At 38.8% G+C, this 16,477-nt stretch overlaps 1 protein-coding gene across 4 annotated transcripts in view; it reads left to right on the forward strand.

Moving 5' to 3' along the window:
• LOC138768122 (transient receptor potential cation channel subfamily V member 3-like) overlaps positions 1 to 15,929 on the forward strand; it is a 31,791-nt gene extending 15,862 nt beyond the window's left edge. For 3 of the 4 annotated variants that reach the window (XM_069946179.1, XM_069946181.1, XM_069946182.1), the window contains 15 exons: positions 2,026 to 2,109; positions 2,669 to 2,820; positions 2,976 to 3,152; positions 4,559 to 4,699; positions 5,752 to 6,032; positions 6,129 to 6,305; positions 6,607 to 6,765; positions 7,808 to 7,906; positions 9,980 to 10,053; positions 10,361 to 10,526; positions 10,940 to 11,006; positions 11,278 to 11,549; positions 11,841 to 11,953; positions 12,860 to 12,939; positions 13,852 to 15,929. In XM_069946179.1, the coding sequence (XP_069802280.1) occupies positions 2,026 to 2,109; positions 2,669 to 2,820; positions 2,976 to 3,152; positions 4,559 to 4,699; positions 5,752 to 6,032; positions 6,129 to 6,305; positions 6,607 to 6,765; positions 7,808 to 7,906; positions 9,980 to 10,053; positions 10,361 to 10,526; positions 10,940 to 11,006; positions 11,278 to 11,549; positions 11,841 to 11,953; positions 12,860 to 12,939; positions 13,852 to 13,967 (2,158 nt within the window). In that variant the 3' untranslated portion in view covers positions 13,968 to 15,929. The remainder of the gene's footprint in view (positions 1 to 2,025; positions 2,110 to 2,668; positions 2,821 to 2,975; positions 3,153 to 4,558; positions 4,700 to 5,751; positions 6,033 to 6,128; positions 6,306 to 6,606; positions 6,766 to 7,807; positions 7,907 to 9,979; positions 10,054 to 10,360; positions 10,527 to 10,939; positions 11,007 to 11,277; positions 11,550 to 11,840; positions 11,954 to 12,859; positions 12,940 to 13,851) is intronic. The other variant, XM_069946180.1, reaches the window with a different exon arrangement.
• Positions 15,930 to 16,477: the final 548 nt, after the last annotated feature.

Consider the following 16,477-nt stretch of genomic DNA (forward strand, 5'->3'; position numbering starts at 1 on the left):
ACTAGGATTTTTCCCTTTAAAGAGTTTGGCCACGCTCTGTAAATTTGCTAAACAAATATGGGAATCATTAAAGTAGATGACACACTGATCTTGCCCTGATGAGTAGATTATTGAAGCTCCTCCCCCTTGATCAGTGGTCCATCTGTGCCGCCCATGCCGCAATTCTGTCCATGACATAGCAGCATATGGAGGGGCATGTGCTGCCTGCGCTAGCTTCTAGCACTTGGTGTGTTCCTGATGAGGATGCTGAGTGACCTAATGGTCACATGCTTCTTCATAAGTCTCCATGGTATGGATCACTGCATGGCCGACTGAGAATGACCAACCCCTTCAAGTCATGTATTCATTGGTTCAACCTAAACCTATATAGTGCAGGAAATACTGTAATGTTTACCATGCATGGGGTACCTAGTTGCTAGGGCACATACCCCTCCAGCCCTCCACCAAGCTGATATTCTAGCTGCTTATAGCTAGCTTATTGCTTAGGAGCTTATTGCTTACTGATGAACCAGCCTGATCGACAGTCAGGATCAAGAAGGAAATCTTTCTTTTTAAATAGAATGTACCATCAGGTACATTCTCTTTAATCTGACCCACGGATAGAACGGCGCCGTCACGGTGAAGCCGGTGCCACGGTCCGGTTTTTGAACCGCGGCCCGTTTCCTGTGTATGGCACCATTCTATCCTCGGGTACCGGCCCGGGGCTGAAGCACAGGAAACAGGCTGGCCCGCCCCCGGTGGGCGAAATCCCCCGCTCCCCATATGACGTGGCTCCATTGATTCTAATGAAGCCGCGTCATAGAGGGAAGGGAATTCCCTCCCACTGGGGACGGGCCGGCCTGCCTCATGTGCTTCAGCCCCGGCCCAGTACCCGTGGATAGAATGGCGCCGTGCACGGGAACTGGGCCGCGGTTCAAAAAAACGGTCGGATTAAAGATGGTACATCCTCTTTAAAGGTAGATTGGTTTATGTATTATTCTTATCATAATCCTTTATCCATAGTTACCTAAATGGACATATGTCTTTTTTTCAACTACACTTACCATGTAACTACTTTATTACTGATTTTTATGCAATCAATTTTCTGTAATATTCACCTCTATTACCTCTATGCGGGTTCTCAGTTGGTTACAAAAACGAATAAAATAAAAGTAAAAAACTGATCATCATGAAATTTTGGACTTTCCAGAACAAAACACCAGATGTTATTTAAGGGTAGACGTTCCCTTAAAATTTTAGTGTTTTTTGCCAAAAGACTTAAAGAGTAACTGTCATATTTTTTTTTTATTGCAGAAATCAGTAGTATAAGCGATTTTAAGAAACTCTGTAATAGGCTTCATCAGCCAAAAAAGCCTCTTTCTGTACTCAAGAAGCAATCTCCCAGCCTCCCCCCCTGACTTCTTATCTGTGCATTATCAGGCAAACACTTCATTACAGAGAAGCCAGTGAAGATGGGCTCTGCTCTCTCCATTGTAAGCCTATGAAGGGGGGAGGGGCTGAGGGAGATGAGGGAGCAGGAAGAGGTGACATGAAGGTCAGCTGTTTGTAGACTCTCTGGGCACCTAAAACGCTAAATTCAGGTGTCAGAAAGGTCAGTGCTTATCTATGAACTTACTGAGAGAAGATTGCAGGGTGTTGTGCTGTGCAGGACTGCTCCGTGCTCAGTCACTCCTAACAGCCCCTCCCCTCTCCATAGCCACATAATGGAGACAGAAATCCTGCTGCATTTGATGTGAGGGGGGAGGCTGGGAGATTGCTTTTTCACTACAGAAGGAAACTCTTTTAGTACATAAAACCTGTTACAGAGTTTCTTTAAATCGCTTGTACTATTGATATTTAATGTTTTAAAAAAATGGCCCTGAAATGACAGTTACGCTTTAATATATTCAGACAATACAAACACTTTTATATACATATTAATCTGTTGCTAAGTTACCTATTTCATATCCTAAATAAATTGATACCTTATTACACATACTTTTATGTGATTTTTGAACCTATTTATATTTTTTCCACAAAAATTAGTGACAGCAGAAAAAGTGAGGATATCGATTCTCCACAAACCCCCCGAGAAGTAACTGACTATTTGTTAAAACAATATAATAATGGGTAAGAACCTTTGATATAGATCATTATCCTAACTTGTATCATATAAAATAAGACCTTTTTTTTTACATTTCAGTAGAATACCTGTCTTTTCACTATAGATATACATTTTGTTAATTTCTTCCATAATATATTAATAAGTTGCACATGCCAGGATTTGGCTCCTTGATCCTTGACACTTTGCTTTATAAAGCACACGGGTGCAAGTTTCACCTCCACATGGTCACCTCCACTGAGCAAACCTACAGCAGGATTTTGCCAGATCCAAAGCTAATCTAATAATTTAGTCTTGTAAAAAGACATTCAGCTTTCTAACTGTTCAAATTCCTTGGGGAAGTCTGGTATGAGACTCCTAGAACTGTCTAATACCAAGGTCTCCAGAGCTTCCTTTTCAAGACTAAGCGAATCAATAGCTGATTTATTTGATTCTTGATATGGCGAATGTTACTGAACATTCACTCATATATACTTAATCTAAATTAACCTTTTCTAGCGTCTGATTCCCTTTGTGTATGCAACTCAGATATATACTAACCTTATTTTGATGGGTTTCTTTCTTAAGCCCTGACTCATTAAACCCAAAGAAAACTGCAAGACGGCCACCAAAAAATTTATTGTTCAAAGCTGTATCTGAAGGAGATGTGGACTCACTGAAGAGACTTCTTCAAGAAGCTGAAGATTCTTCATCCTCATTTACAGAAAAAGCGTCTCAAGGTAACCACAATAATGTTTTCTACATGCTGAAATCTTTATTTGTCTTTTTATATTATTAAAGGCTGTAGGTAGCAATACAAATATCACTTCATTTACTTTCTACCTTATTTCTTTTAGTGGCCACTCAAATTGATTAAATCTTTGTTATATTTCAGATTTTTTCATGTATAAATTAACATCGAAGGACACTGGGAAAACCTGTTTGATGAAGGCATTGCTGAACATCAATGACTACACCCCAGAGATTGTGTGCCTTCTGTTGTCTTTTGCCGAGGAGAATGGCTTCCTGGACAGGTTTATCAATGCTGAGTACACAGAAGAGAATTATAAAGGTATCAAGGCGTCTACACAATGGAATGAAGATTACGGGATAATAATAATCATAATGATAATACATGACTTGGATTGCCAGAATTGATTATTGTTAGGCTAGGTTCACATTATTTCCTGTCCTGAAATGCCCACTTTTTCTTTTTCATTTGTTTAAAAAGTTTAGTTTTTAAGAATCAACTGTCAGGTTTTTTTTATGGATCTTTTGTATCAGTTTGCATCAATTAAAAAAATGGATGGTTCAAAAAGAATACTGTTCTGCAGCACAACACGTCCACTGTGCACAACACAGGACAATGCAACAGGATTCAAAAACATAATTGGAACATGCACTTTTTTATTTCAGCATGTTCCAATATGCATGGTTTCATCTGGTCCATGAAACCTTGTCAAATAGAAACTTACATGATAGATATGATAGACATCCCATTCAAATCCAATGGCTAGGTAGAAAAAAAAAAAAGCTCCACAATAGCTCAGTCTGTCACAAAAAGGAAGCTGTGATGGTTCATGATTAGAGATGAGCGAACCTCGAGCATGCTCGAGTTCATCTGAACCCGAACGTTCGGCATTTGATTAGTGGTGGCTGCTGAAGTTGGATAAAGCTCTAAGGTTGTCTGGAAAACATGGATACAGCCAATAACTATATCGATGTTTTCCACATAGCCTTAGAGTTTTATCCAAGTTCAGCAGCCACCGCTAATCAAATGACGAAAGTTCGGGTTCAGATGGACTCGAGCATGCTCCAGGTTCGCTCATCTCTATTCATGATATGTTATATAAGGTAGCTATATATATATATATATATATATATGTATATATATAGATGGACATTAAAGCCCTTACCCCATGACCACCTGGAAATGCTCAAGAAAGGTTTAGAAATGCCTCCAAATACCTGCTATTGAGGCCTAGTTTGCTGGATTAGGCTATGCTCACACACCATCGAAATAACAATGGTTGTTATTCGTATATCGCCAGTGATTTTAAAATAACGGCTATAAAATGACAGCCATACAATAATGAAAAAAGACTTCATTTTGACAGTGTGTGAACATAGCCTTATCCTGAGACTTTGTAGGTATGGGGGGTAGTTTTACACTTTTCACAAGCAATATTTTTCAGAAAAAAGGCTCAAGTAAATATCTGTAAATATTAATTTACATAAAGAAGAACTAGTTGAATTTTACTATGAAATTGTTCTACTAGGCGCTGGGATATTTCACTCAATGCGGTGAAGTACTGTAAACAGAGAGTATTGAGCATTGGAGGTACAGGGGCAGTGGATGTAATTTTCCATTTAAAGGGGGTATATTTTGTTACAATGTATACTGTAAGTAATGTAATGTAATGTAATGTAAGTATAATGTTTTTGGGTGCTCACAGACATTGCCATTATTTTCTTCAGGTCAGACGGCATTAAATATAGCAATTGAGAGGCGACAAAGTGACCTGGTGAAGTGTTTAATCAAAAAAGGGGCAAATATCAACGTACGGGCACAAGGGCGATTCTTTAATCCAAAGCGGAAACATGAAGGATTTTATTTTGGTAAGTTGATATAATGTGTTAAAAAAAATAATTACCACTGTAAGTATGAATAGACGTTATTCAAGGGTGTACATAAAGGCTAGTTAAAATACAGATTGACAGGAAGGGCTAGTGCTTGTAGTTTTCCTCCTTTCCAACCCTTGTAGGAGAGGAGGAAGATTGGTTCCCTATTCCTTATATAAAAATGTTTCAGTGCCAAAAGAGAGAGGTAAACATAAGCAGGGTCACCCCACAGTTGGGAATAGATAAGCTAGGCCTCCATTTCTTTCGACCCGACAACAGAGACATATTCCAACCTTTTGGACTTTTGGCATTTATATTTGTTGAGATCTTACAACATATTCACCATTACCTTTCATCTGAAAAAAGGAGTCAGCACAAAGACCTTAGTAGTTTAGAAGGCAACATTTAGTATTTATATGGAAGTTACACTATCACTAACAATCAAATGTAAGACGTTCAATTCTTTTCTAACTGCTTATAAATTGGATATTTCCAGCTATTTTATATGTAAAGAATGCTCTACTCTCAAAAAACCATCATGGCTTTTGTTCTTGACATGGCCATGACAGCTATGACCGATCTGATTTCCCACATATGTCCTAAAGGGTCTCATAGAACTATAATGTGGTTCATTACATTTCTCCCTGTTTTCAGTTGGAGTTGACAGCTGGTATCATGTTCTCAACTGGACTCTGAAACCCTATTAGATTGAAAGTGTGACCAGAGCCTTATGGAATTATTTGTCGACAGCTACATTATGTGGAAAGTTGAAGTGTGTCTATTCAGAAAACATTTGATGTGTCATAGAGACCTGTCAAACGTTTCTATTGGTTGGGGCTTGGGTGCTAAGTACATGTCCGATTCTTAGGGCCAGAAGGGAGAAGTTGTTTCTCCCCACCATCTCGGACTCACTAAGTCCAAGCTTTAACATTTTCTAAAATGACAAATACCCAAATTTTTATAATGTATGATAATGGGCACAATCCAATAAAACAAGAGCGTTAATGTGCATAGGAACAGCTTTTAAAATGTTTCCTTTTTCTTTTAAGGTGAAACACCATTAGCTCTTGCTGCATGTACCAATCAACCAGAGGTGGTGCAGCTCCTTATGGAGAACAGCCAAACAGATGTAACAATCCAGGACTCTTTGGGTAACACTGTCCTTCATGCCTTGGTGACCGTTGCAGAGAATTCTGAAGCACAAAATGCTTTTATAATACGTATGTATGACACAATCCTACGAAACTGTAAGAACAAGTCTTTGGAAAGTATTGAGAATAATGAAGGCCTCACTCCAATGCAATTGGCAGCTAAAACAGGAAAGACAGAGGTAATACTTCATATAAACATTTACTGTATAATATTCATTGTCTTTCAATCTCATGAGATCTTGTGTCACATTTCTATATTTAATGTTTTTACGCAGATTCTTCATTACATACTCAGTAGAGAAATAAAAGAAAAAGAAAACCGAGTACTCTCCAGGAAGTTCACAGACTGGGCTTATGGACCCGTTTCATCTTCCTTGTACGACTTGAAAGACGTAGACACTAGTTCCCGGAATTCAATACTTGAAATTGTGGTTTACAACACCAGCATTGATGTAAGTTGATGGAACGCTAGAACTGGTCAATAAGAAATGATTGCAATTAATCTGATGTTACGGGCCTCAGCTTTAAGTTTTCCTGGCATTTAAAAAAACATTTCACATGTCCTAGAGATGTGTAAAAAATTCTGGTTTTGGTAAAAGTACTGACCAAAATGAAGCTCTAAAACAGAAAAAAAAACCTGAGTGTAAACATACGCTTACGTTATATAGTTACTTTTAAAGGTGTTTTATTGTGTGTTGTAATTGAAGAGTTGAAAAGTTGTAAAACTTTGTTCTTTGTCATCTCATCTTTTAGAATCGCCATGAGCTGTTGGCTTTGGAGCCTCTCCATACACTTCTTCAGATGAAATGGAAAAAGTTTGCAAGATATATGTTCTTTTTGTCTTTTCTCCTATCATTCACCTACAATGTCGTCCTTACATTAGTCTCCTATTACCGACCACGGGGAGAACAGGTATGTCTTAACTTATTCTTTTGTAACTGCTACAAAGCCTAATAGTCTACTTCATCTACAGTCCTTGTCCCAACCTTGGGTTTAAAGCTGGCTAAACTTTTGGACCACTGGCTATATTTGTTAAAAATAAATCCACAGTAAGATGGTGCACGAATGACTGGCAGAATCTGGTCAATCATACTAACCAAAGTAGAAGAAATGTACTGTGAACAATCACACTTTCAGCTGACATAAGTCTGACACCAGCCATCGCAAACAATTGTTTGAGTAAAATTTACAAATGATGGTAGGCCGAAATTGCCCATTTTGCCCAGCCATTCTTTTATATGTATGGCTAGTCTAAGAATCTGAAAAATATGAATTTTTTTGATGGGATTCTTACAATGTGGTACTTGATTTCAATGCTCACACAAAAGATGTGATCGCCTGACAAGTGAGAGATTGCTGGCCCTCTTACACTGGTCCATTTTCGTCAGTAGGGGTTTTTGATAGCAAGGGGAACCATCTTGCTTCCTCCATATCCCATATAGGCACAGGGATCATTAAGACAGCCTTAGACTGGGTTCACACACAGTATATTTCAGTCAGTAATATGGTCCTCATATTGCAAACAAAGGAGTGGATTGAAAACACAGAAAGGCTATGTTCACATAATGTTAAAATTGAGTGGATGGCCGCCATTTAACGGAAAATATTTGCTATTATTTAAAAACAACAGCTGTTATGTTGAAATCATGGCAGTTCTTTACCGTTATATGGCTGCCATCCACTCAATTATTACATTGTGTGAACATAGCCTTTCTGTGTTTTCAATCCACTCCTGGTTGAGGTTGCAAAATACTGACCAAATACTGTCTGAAATATACTGTGTGTGAACCCAGCCTTACAGTTTTAGGGTCCCACCAGTTGGAAGGATATTGGAATGGAGTTATGTATACTTTCATTCAATATGGTACATTGATTGTTATAACATACAGTATTTGCACTTTCAGATTGTGTCCATAATAAGAACACTAACATGTCTCTTTTTTTACAATTACAGGCTCTGTATCCCTTAAGTTTAACATATGATCGAGGGTGGCTACAGCTAGTCGGACAAATGTTTATTATTGTTTGTGCTACATACCTAATGATCAAAGAGGTGAGTAACTGCAGAGTTATTGTATTGTGTTATTTTGTAGATGAATCACATCTACATGCTGCCATTTTATCACCCATCCCAAGTGTACGCATATTTCATTGTTTGATGTGACATAACCATATTTTCCTATAGTCTATACTGAGCAATTAGATGGGTGTAAAGCTTGTTCATATTTTGAGCTTGAACAATATTACACTTTAGAACATTCTTCTAGGGATAATATCTAAGGTCTAAGGTTTGGATATGACCACATCGGGTGAGTTCTGTGCACAAGCCCTAGTCTGATTAAATAGGGCTTATGCACTGATCTCACATAGGGTGGTCGTATCTAAGGTTATCGCTAATTTGGTAAAGCTACCTTATGACAGGTACCCTACCAAGTAACTGTACACCTTTAATAGTTGTTGACCAAACATTTGTCTAACCAAAGCTATCTCTCCCATTCACACTATACTCATGTTCATACGAAATAGCCAAATATTCATATGTTTAACCCTTTAAGGACATGGCCCATTTTCGTTTTTACGTTTTCGGTTTTTCCTCCTTGTGTTTAAAAGGTCATAGCACTTGCATTTTTCCACCTAGAAACCCACATGACCCCTTATTTTTTACGTCACTAATTGTACTTTGCAATTACAGGCTGAATTTTTGCATAAAGTACACTGCGAAACCAGAAAAAAATTCAAAGTGTGGTGAAATTGAAAAAAAAAACGCATTTCTTTTATTTGGGGGAAATGTGTTTTTACGCCATTCGCCCTGGGGTAAAACTGACTTGTTATGCATGTTCCTCAAGTTGTTACGATTAAAACGATATATAACATGTATAACTTATATTGTATCTGATGGCCTGTAAAAAATTCAAACCGTTGTTAACCAATATACGTTCCTTAAAATCGCTCCATTCCCAGGCTTCTAGCGCTTTTATCCTTTGGTCTATGGGGCTGTGCGAGGTGTCATTTTTTGCGCCATGATGTGATCTTTCTATCGGTACCTTGATTGCCCATATACGTCTTTTTGATCGCTTTTTATTACATTTTTTCTGGATTTGATGCGACCAAAAATGCGCAATTTTGCACTTTGGGATTTTTTGGCGCTGACGCCGTTTACCGTACGAGATCAGGAATGTGATTAATTAATAGTTCGGGCGATTACGCACGCGGCGATACCAAACATGTTTATTTATTTATTTATTTGTTTACTTTTATTTAAAACCTGGGAAAAGGGGGGTGATTCAGACTTTTATTAGGGGAGGGGGCTTTTTACTATAAACAACACTTTATTTTTTTTTTTTACACATATACTAGAAGCCCCCCTGGGGGACTTCTAGTATATACACTGTGATCTCTCATTGAGATCTCTGCAGCATAGATATGCTGCAGAGATCCATGAGATCGGCACTCGTTTGCTTTCGGCTGCTGCAGCCGAAAACGAACGAGTGCCGAGGACGGCGCCATCTTGGACGCGTCCCCGGCCGGCATCAGTAACGGAGATCGCTCCTCCGGGACAAGGTCCCGGAGGAGCGATCTCCCCCACTAGACACCAGGGAAACGTTGCCTCCGGTAATTGGAGGCAGCTGTCAACTTTGACAGCTGCCTCCGATTAGCTAATTAGCGGGCACGGCGATCAGACCGTGCCCGCTAATAGCAGCGGTCCCGGGCTACTCGCGGCACCCGGGATCGCGGCACTTCAAAGCGGGGCCGCCGCGCGGCCCCGCTTTGAAGTGCAAGTGCGGACATATGACGTACCGGTACGTCATATGTCCTTAAGAGGTTAAAGAATAGGGTCACTATAGACTTTAGATAGTAAGCTGGTCCCACTGACCTTTGACTGAAATACATGGGGGTCTGTAGCTACATTCAAGATTTAAACAGCCCCTAAAATGGTATAGTCTTCCTAATATGTACTATAGAACATTTTGTTAGGTTATACATCACATTTGGTGGAAGTATCCATTTAGAAATATGATCTATTATAAAATAAAATCAGCAAAAAATTGTTTAATTAATTCTGTAATCTATACAGTGGATAGAATATAGTGAATTGGTACTTAATAACTGCTTTGTGTTTGCACAGGGTGTGGTCATTTTCTTAGTGAGGCCTTCGGATCTTCGTTCTGTTCTTTCGGATGCCTGGTTCCATGTCCTCTTGTAAGTAGTGAAGCCCAGCTCTTGGCTCAACTTATTTTTTCTTTATTTTCCTAGATAGATTTTATGCAGGGGAATAGGGGTATATACAAGAATAACTTCACCTAAGCCTTAGTGTAGGGACTTACCAGTAGTGTGAATGGCAAATAGTACTTAAGGGGTCCTTTTAATGGTTTTGCATTAGAGACCACAAACTTCAGGTTACATCTCAAAGTACGTACAGGCCAATGATAGAAAACTAGATAATACATGTGAATGATTACTTGGTTGCTTCATGATACTAAAGTCTGGATATCTGTTTTCTTTCCAGTTTTATTCAAGCAATCTTGGTAATAGCATCAGTTTTTTGTTACCTTTTTGGTGTCAAAGAATATCTGGCATTTCTTGTGTTAGCAATGGCACTTGGATGGGCAAACATGCTGTATTACACAAGAGGATTTCAGTCCCTGGGAATCTACAGTGTTATGATCCAAAAGGTAAGGGTTACATCGTCTACCTATGTGAATGACTAATACAGGCAAATAAATTACCCTCAGAAATGGCTTAATTAACAATCATAATAATAACAGAAATGTATTGTTATTATTATTATTATTATTATTATTATTATTATTATATGCTTGCAAATCCCAGCCAATATACACCTTCTCACAATAATAATAATAATCTATATAAATCTGCCTTTTCTTATGCTGGGCCCATCGGTAAAAACTATATGAGACTGGGTTGTGTGTCTTCCTATGCTTTATATATGTGGCTGTGACACAGATGTTAGGATAATTTTTCTTGATACTGGCTATCAATGTTGAGCAAAAGTAGGCAAATCTTAAAACTACATCTGAAGATTTTAATGGTAGCAAACATTATAATGTGTATCCTTTCCTTCCAGGTCATCTTGAATGATGTTCTGAAGTTCTTATTTGTCTACATCTTGTTTCTTTTTGGATTTGGAGTAGGTATGTATACTTTATTATTTTTTTTATAGCTGTTTCAATGTTTTGAATCTTTCTTCGTAGTTTGACCATGTCTACATGTTTGTAATGCCTCATTGGCTTGTGCTCATGGGCATTCGGCTAGGAGCATCCCCTCCAATCTCTCTAGTGTTTAGTACTGAGTGACTACTGTACATTCATCTGGAGTGAAAATTAAGGAAAGGATTTGTGTAGGAATTGACGAATGACACTTATGTCTATAATAAATATATATTTTTCTGCTTTCTTGGAACAGCCCTTGCTTCTCTCATTGAAAGCTGTGCTGATGGAGATGAATGCAGCGCCTACAAGAGCTTCAGCACGGCCATTGTGGAATTGTTCAAGTTGACGATTGGGCTTGGAGATCTGGAGATGCAGCATGACTCTAAATACCCCGTCCTGTTCCTTCTTCTTCTCATCGCTTACGTCATACTGACATTTGTACTTCTCCTGAACATGCTGATTGCATTGATGGGAGAGACCGTGGAAAAGATTTCCAAAGAAAGTGAGCACATATGGAGAATACAGGTGAGTAAAGCATTCTGCCTACCATTTTATTGGTTAGTTCACTCTTGTTTATTTAATCTCCACATGGATTATTTATTTGTTTTGTGTATGTGTTATACTAGTAGTTATTAATACTAAAATTACAACCCTGAAGTATGTAGCATCCCCTTCCTATGCCCTCATGACAATGCGTTAAGAGCTCCAGCCTTGTTTAGCGGAGGCATTATGAGAATGTTCACACCAGTGATGAACACATCACGAGTAGTAATGATAACAAAATAATCAGTTCTTTTTTGACTTCTCTACTTGCAGAGGGCCCGGACCATACTGGAGTTTGAGAAGAGTTTACCTTTATGGTTAAAGAGTAAGTTTCAGCTTGGAGAATCGTGCACCGTCTCCAAAAATGACAACAGGGCATGTTTAAGGTAAGATCTAATGGATGACTCATTCAACTTATACAGACTACATGTGTGCATTTTTCTGAGGGCCTTCAATGTATCATAATCTCATGGAAATTAGGTGTTCTAGTGTTAGGTCTCATTCACATCATGGTTTATTGCACCATTACCAGTATACATTGGGGGAGATTTATGATAGGGTGTAAAATATACACAGGGGTAAACTGCCCACATCAATCAATCACAGCTCAGCTTTCAGTTCTGGTAAAATGAGAGCTGAGCTGTGATTGGTTGCTGTGGGCAGTTTACCCCTGTGTATATTTTGCACCCTTTGATAAATCTACCCTATTGATACTAGTCATGAACGAACCTGTCTAAAGTTTGTGTTCATCCGAACATGAATGCTTGGAATTTGACTGCTGCCTGGAGAAGTTGGATGCAGTATGTTCGTCAGGTTCACTCATCACTAACTAATACACCTCTAAAGAGGTATTCTAACATATGCCATGGCATATCTATGGTGCAGCCCTGCAGTATATTTAGTCCTAGTGACTTGTTTTTCCACAGACATATATATATATATTGTGGTGTCCGGCAAATAAAACATATACTTTCATGAAATAGACTAAAGGCCGTTTAAGGATTGACGCTCCTTGTTCCCCCACCCTTTAAGTCCTTAAAGTCAATTGTAAACTATGTTTGGTCTATTAAAATCTATGGCTGTGCATTAGTAACGCTGCCAGTATCTTATTTAAGGAAGCTTAATATAAACTGGCAACAGAGCCCCGAAAAGTGATGTGTATAGAGCTTTAAATATAACTGTATGTGAAATCATTTCTATTAGCTATTTATACATCTTGTTTAAGTGCCTGTTGTCAACTATCATTTAGTGTGCCCCTTCATATTATTAATGCTGTGTTATTTCCTAAACAGGATAAATGAAGTGAAATGGACAGAATGGCACAACCATGTAACCTGCATAAATGAAGAACCCGGCTTTGAAATGCATCCTGGTATGTACATGACATTTATTAAAGTCACATATATGATAAAGCCTAGATTGAAATGTGATAATCTGCAGGGGAAGTGCAGAGGTAATCGTTGCTTTTTGGCCCTGGTGCCTGAGGGAAGCCAGAAGCCCCCCTACCTTCAACAATATATGGATAGTATTCTATAGTATAGTAATTTATAGTATAGAACACAGGTGTCAAATACAGGCCCTCCAGCTGCTAAAGCTTTGGCTGTCCAGGCATGATGGGAATTGTAGTTTTGGAACAGCTGGAGGGCCTGAGCTTGACCCCTCTGGTGGGATTAGTTGACCACGGTCCTCATATTGTATGATTAGTATTATTTTTTGATGAAAAAAAAGGGTCAGGGAATTCTAGACTCCTTAAAGAGAACTTGTATGCTTCCAGTCATATCACCATGCCCCCTCCTGTCCGGATGGGCCTGAATGGTGTAAGGAGGTGCAGAGGAGGGCCTGGAAACCAATGCGCAATGATTTCATGCACAACCTCTGACATGTAAAGACAAGTCAGAAGTTATAGTCATTCAGCCCCTACTGTTTGCTAGAATGTAAGCACTGGCCTCTTGGCTAAGCTTGGCACCTGCAGCTATGGTTGGCTTCCCTAAATCTCTGAGAGTGGAGTAGCAGCCATATAGACACTGGAAATGCCTTCTCTGTCAATCGTCAATCATTGGCCCCATTTGTGACCCATCTCAGCCAGTCATTGGTGACAGTTCCACCATTTACTATATGTTGAGATGAAATCAGTAAGTGGAGGTAAATGGGGACTCATTGAGCAATGGTGAGTACTGCTTTTCTTTAATCCCACCAGATAACCCTCTTTATATACTTCACACGGATATTTACACGTATAATAAGTAATACAAATACATGACATGTTTTTTTTTTTTAATTCAAGGGACAAGCTATGCCAACTTGAATATTGAGGATGAAGCAGATAATTATGAGAGAGACCGACACGTTACAATTGATGTCATAGATTCAACGGATCAGACCTATGAGACCACGGTTTAGAATGTGAGAGTAATATACAGAAGGGAATGTCCCGCTTTGGCATCCTGAAAATAGTTTCAGCAAATCCAACAGGACGCTCTTCTATCACATCGAACTTTGCAGCTTTCTAGCAGTGGAGTAAAACACAACCTACCTCTGCTCTGTGACTTCAAAACTGTGAAAAGTGTTTGACAAAAACATGAAATTTCCCGAAAATATTGCTGAAGGGAAAGAAACAGAATTTTACTAATTCCGTTGCCTTTGTAGCGATAGTCGTGTGATGACGTAAAGAGTTAATAGCACTTTGATTGTACTTGTTTACATTTCTTTTACAAAATGTTTGCACTAAATATATTCACTGACTCACAATGAATCCTCAGTATAGCATGTGCACATTCCATGGATCCACACATTCGTCTATGAGTCAAGTAATTTATAAATACTGGTTATGTCACTCCACACTAGACAATAATCTATTTTAATAGACGTTAGGAGGTTAGATTAAATTCAGCTATATCAATAATTTAGGTTGATAATATTGGACCATAGCTATTGGGACATTTTATGAACTGTAAAATGTCTGTATTGAACTTAATAAAACAGCTATATGTTCACACACACATATATATATATATATATATTATATATATATATTCTACAGTCGTTATGGCTTCATTAAGTATATAGTCCTTTTTGGGGTAATTTACAGCTAAAAACAGCTTTTTTTACCTATAATTTTGGCTAAAACTATGCCCCAAATAAAAAAAAATTATATAGCCACAAAAACAGTAAAAAAAAATCCATAAATTGTTCCAAAGCATTGTCCTGATATACCTCCAGTAAGCATATCTAAAAATTGACAACTTCTTCCTTTTTTTTCAATAGGGTATGTTTCCTTACACTCTGACATGGTCCAGTTAGAGACAAAACGAATAAAAATAATGTTATATTGTTATTAAACATATTGAAAATGTAACATAAAACTTGACAAGAAATTGATAGTGATCTATAGTATAGCACATACGTATAAACATAAGTATAAAGTTGAGGCCTTCTTAGAAGGAGATTAACAGGTTTGTGACCCTGGTTAAGCCTAAAGCCACACAGGCTAGATTTTTTTTGTAACTCCACAGTGATAAAATCTCTAGAGATCAACAGAAGAAGCAAGTTCAGAGTAGTTCAGAGCCCCAAATGGACCACTTTGAGCACATGATCACAGCCATTACTTTTCCTTATAATTTGGAGAAAGCTTAGGCCTTAACTTCTCTAGCTGCCATAAGAAATACTTTACGGGGTCGGACTGGCCTAAAAAAGTTGGACTGCTCTGACACAATAATTGGTCTCAAAGTAAACACCACTTGGAGCTGACTTTGGAGCCATCCATATATGGGCCATTCCATCCAAACTGAACCTTTTGTAACACCCATAACACCTAGTAAAACTGCAATTTAAACACTAAAGTTATAAATATACATTAAGAGTCTTAATGTATATTTATAACTTTTGTGGTTAAATTGCATTTTTTTTAATTAGCTGTAAAAAAAAATGTTTAACTAGGTGTTACGAAAGGTTCAGTTTGGATGGAATGGGCCATATACATATTAGGCCTTATTGATGTCATGTCCTGTATGTGCAATGATGGCAATAAGCAAGTGGCTGCAGACATGTTCTTTATAGATGGAGGTTGGATCCTTTGAATAACATCCACTAGTGAACTCAATTAACCCTAGTGCAATGCTGTCCCTATATGTACAGGGCATACTAGAACTAGAAGTTTAGCACAAGAGCCAATAATAAATGGTACGAGGCAGTGTGGACATATTTGGGCTGAAGGCTTGTACTTCTGATGGATTTGATGAATCTCTCCCATTTATTTCATTGTATTTTGCACTTTTTAAAGTTTGTCAGTGATGTTTCCTTTGATGCATTAAATTAAGTTTTTTTTATGATACAATGATTTTTCTTCAGAATGAATAACTACAATATATACCGTGTTTCCCCGAAAGTAAGACAGTGTCTTACATTCTTTTTACTCCCAAAAGTCCCACTATGTCTTACTTTTGGGGTATGTCTTATATTGGACAGGGGTGTATGACTGTATAGGGGGGGGAGACAGGGGTGTATGACTGTATAGGGGGGCGGACAGGGGTGTATGACTGTATAGGGGGGGGAAACAGGGGTGTATGACTGTATAGGGGGGCGGACAGGGGTGTATGACTGTAGTCCCCTCAGTAACAGTGCAGGACTGTAACATAGGAGGAATGGATGTGCTGCAGCTGGCAGGATAACACACACAGCTATAAGTTATCCCGCCTGCTGCAGCCCATTATTCCTCCTATCCTGTACTGTTACTGAGGGGATGAGATGACAGGTCAGCTGTCACACGTTGTCCTGTGTGTGCAGGGAGGCGGCCATGTCAGAGCTGGAGGAGCAGCAGCACGTGAGGGCGGCTGTCCTGTACTCCCCTCAGTGAGCAGGGACGCCGGACCGGACGGGTGGTGGGCGCATGGACGGTGCGGCAGGACGGGGCC

The sequence above is a fragment of the Dendropsophus ebraccatus genome, chromosome 11, assembly GCF_027789765.1.
Source record: "Dendropsophus ebraccatus isolate aDenEbr1 chromosome 11, aDenEbr1.pat, whole genome shotgun sequence".
In the NCBI taxonomy this organism is placed as follows: domain Eukaryota; kingdom Metazoa; phylum Chordata; class Amphibia; order Anura; family Hylidae; genus Dendropsophus; species Dendropsophus ebraccatus.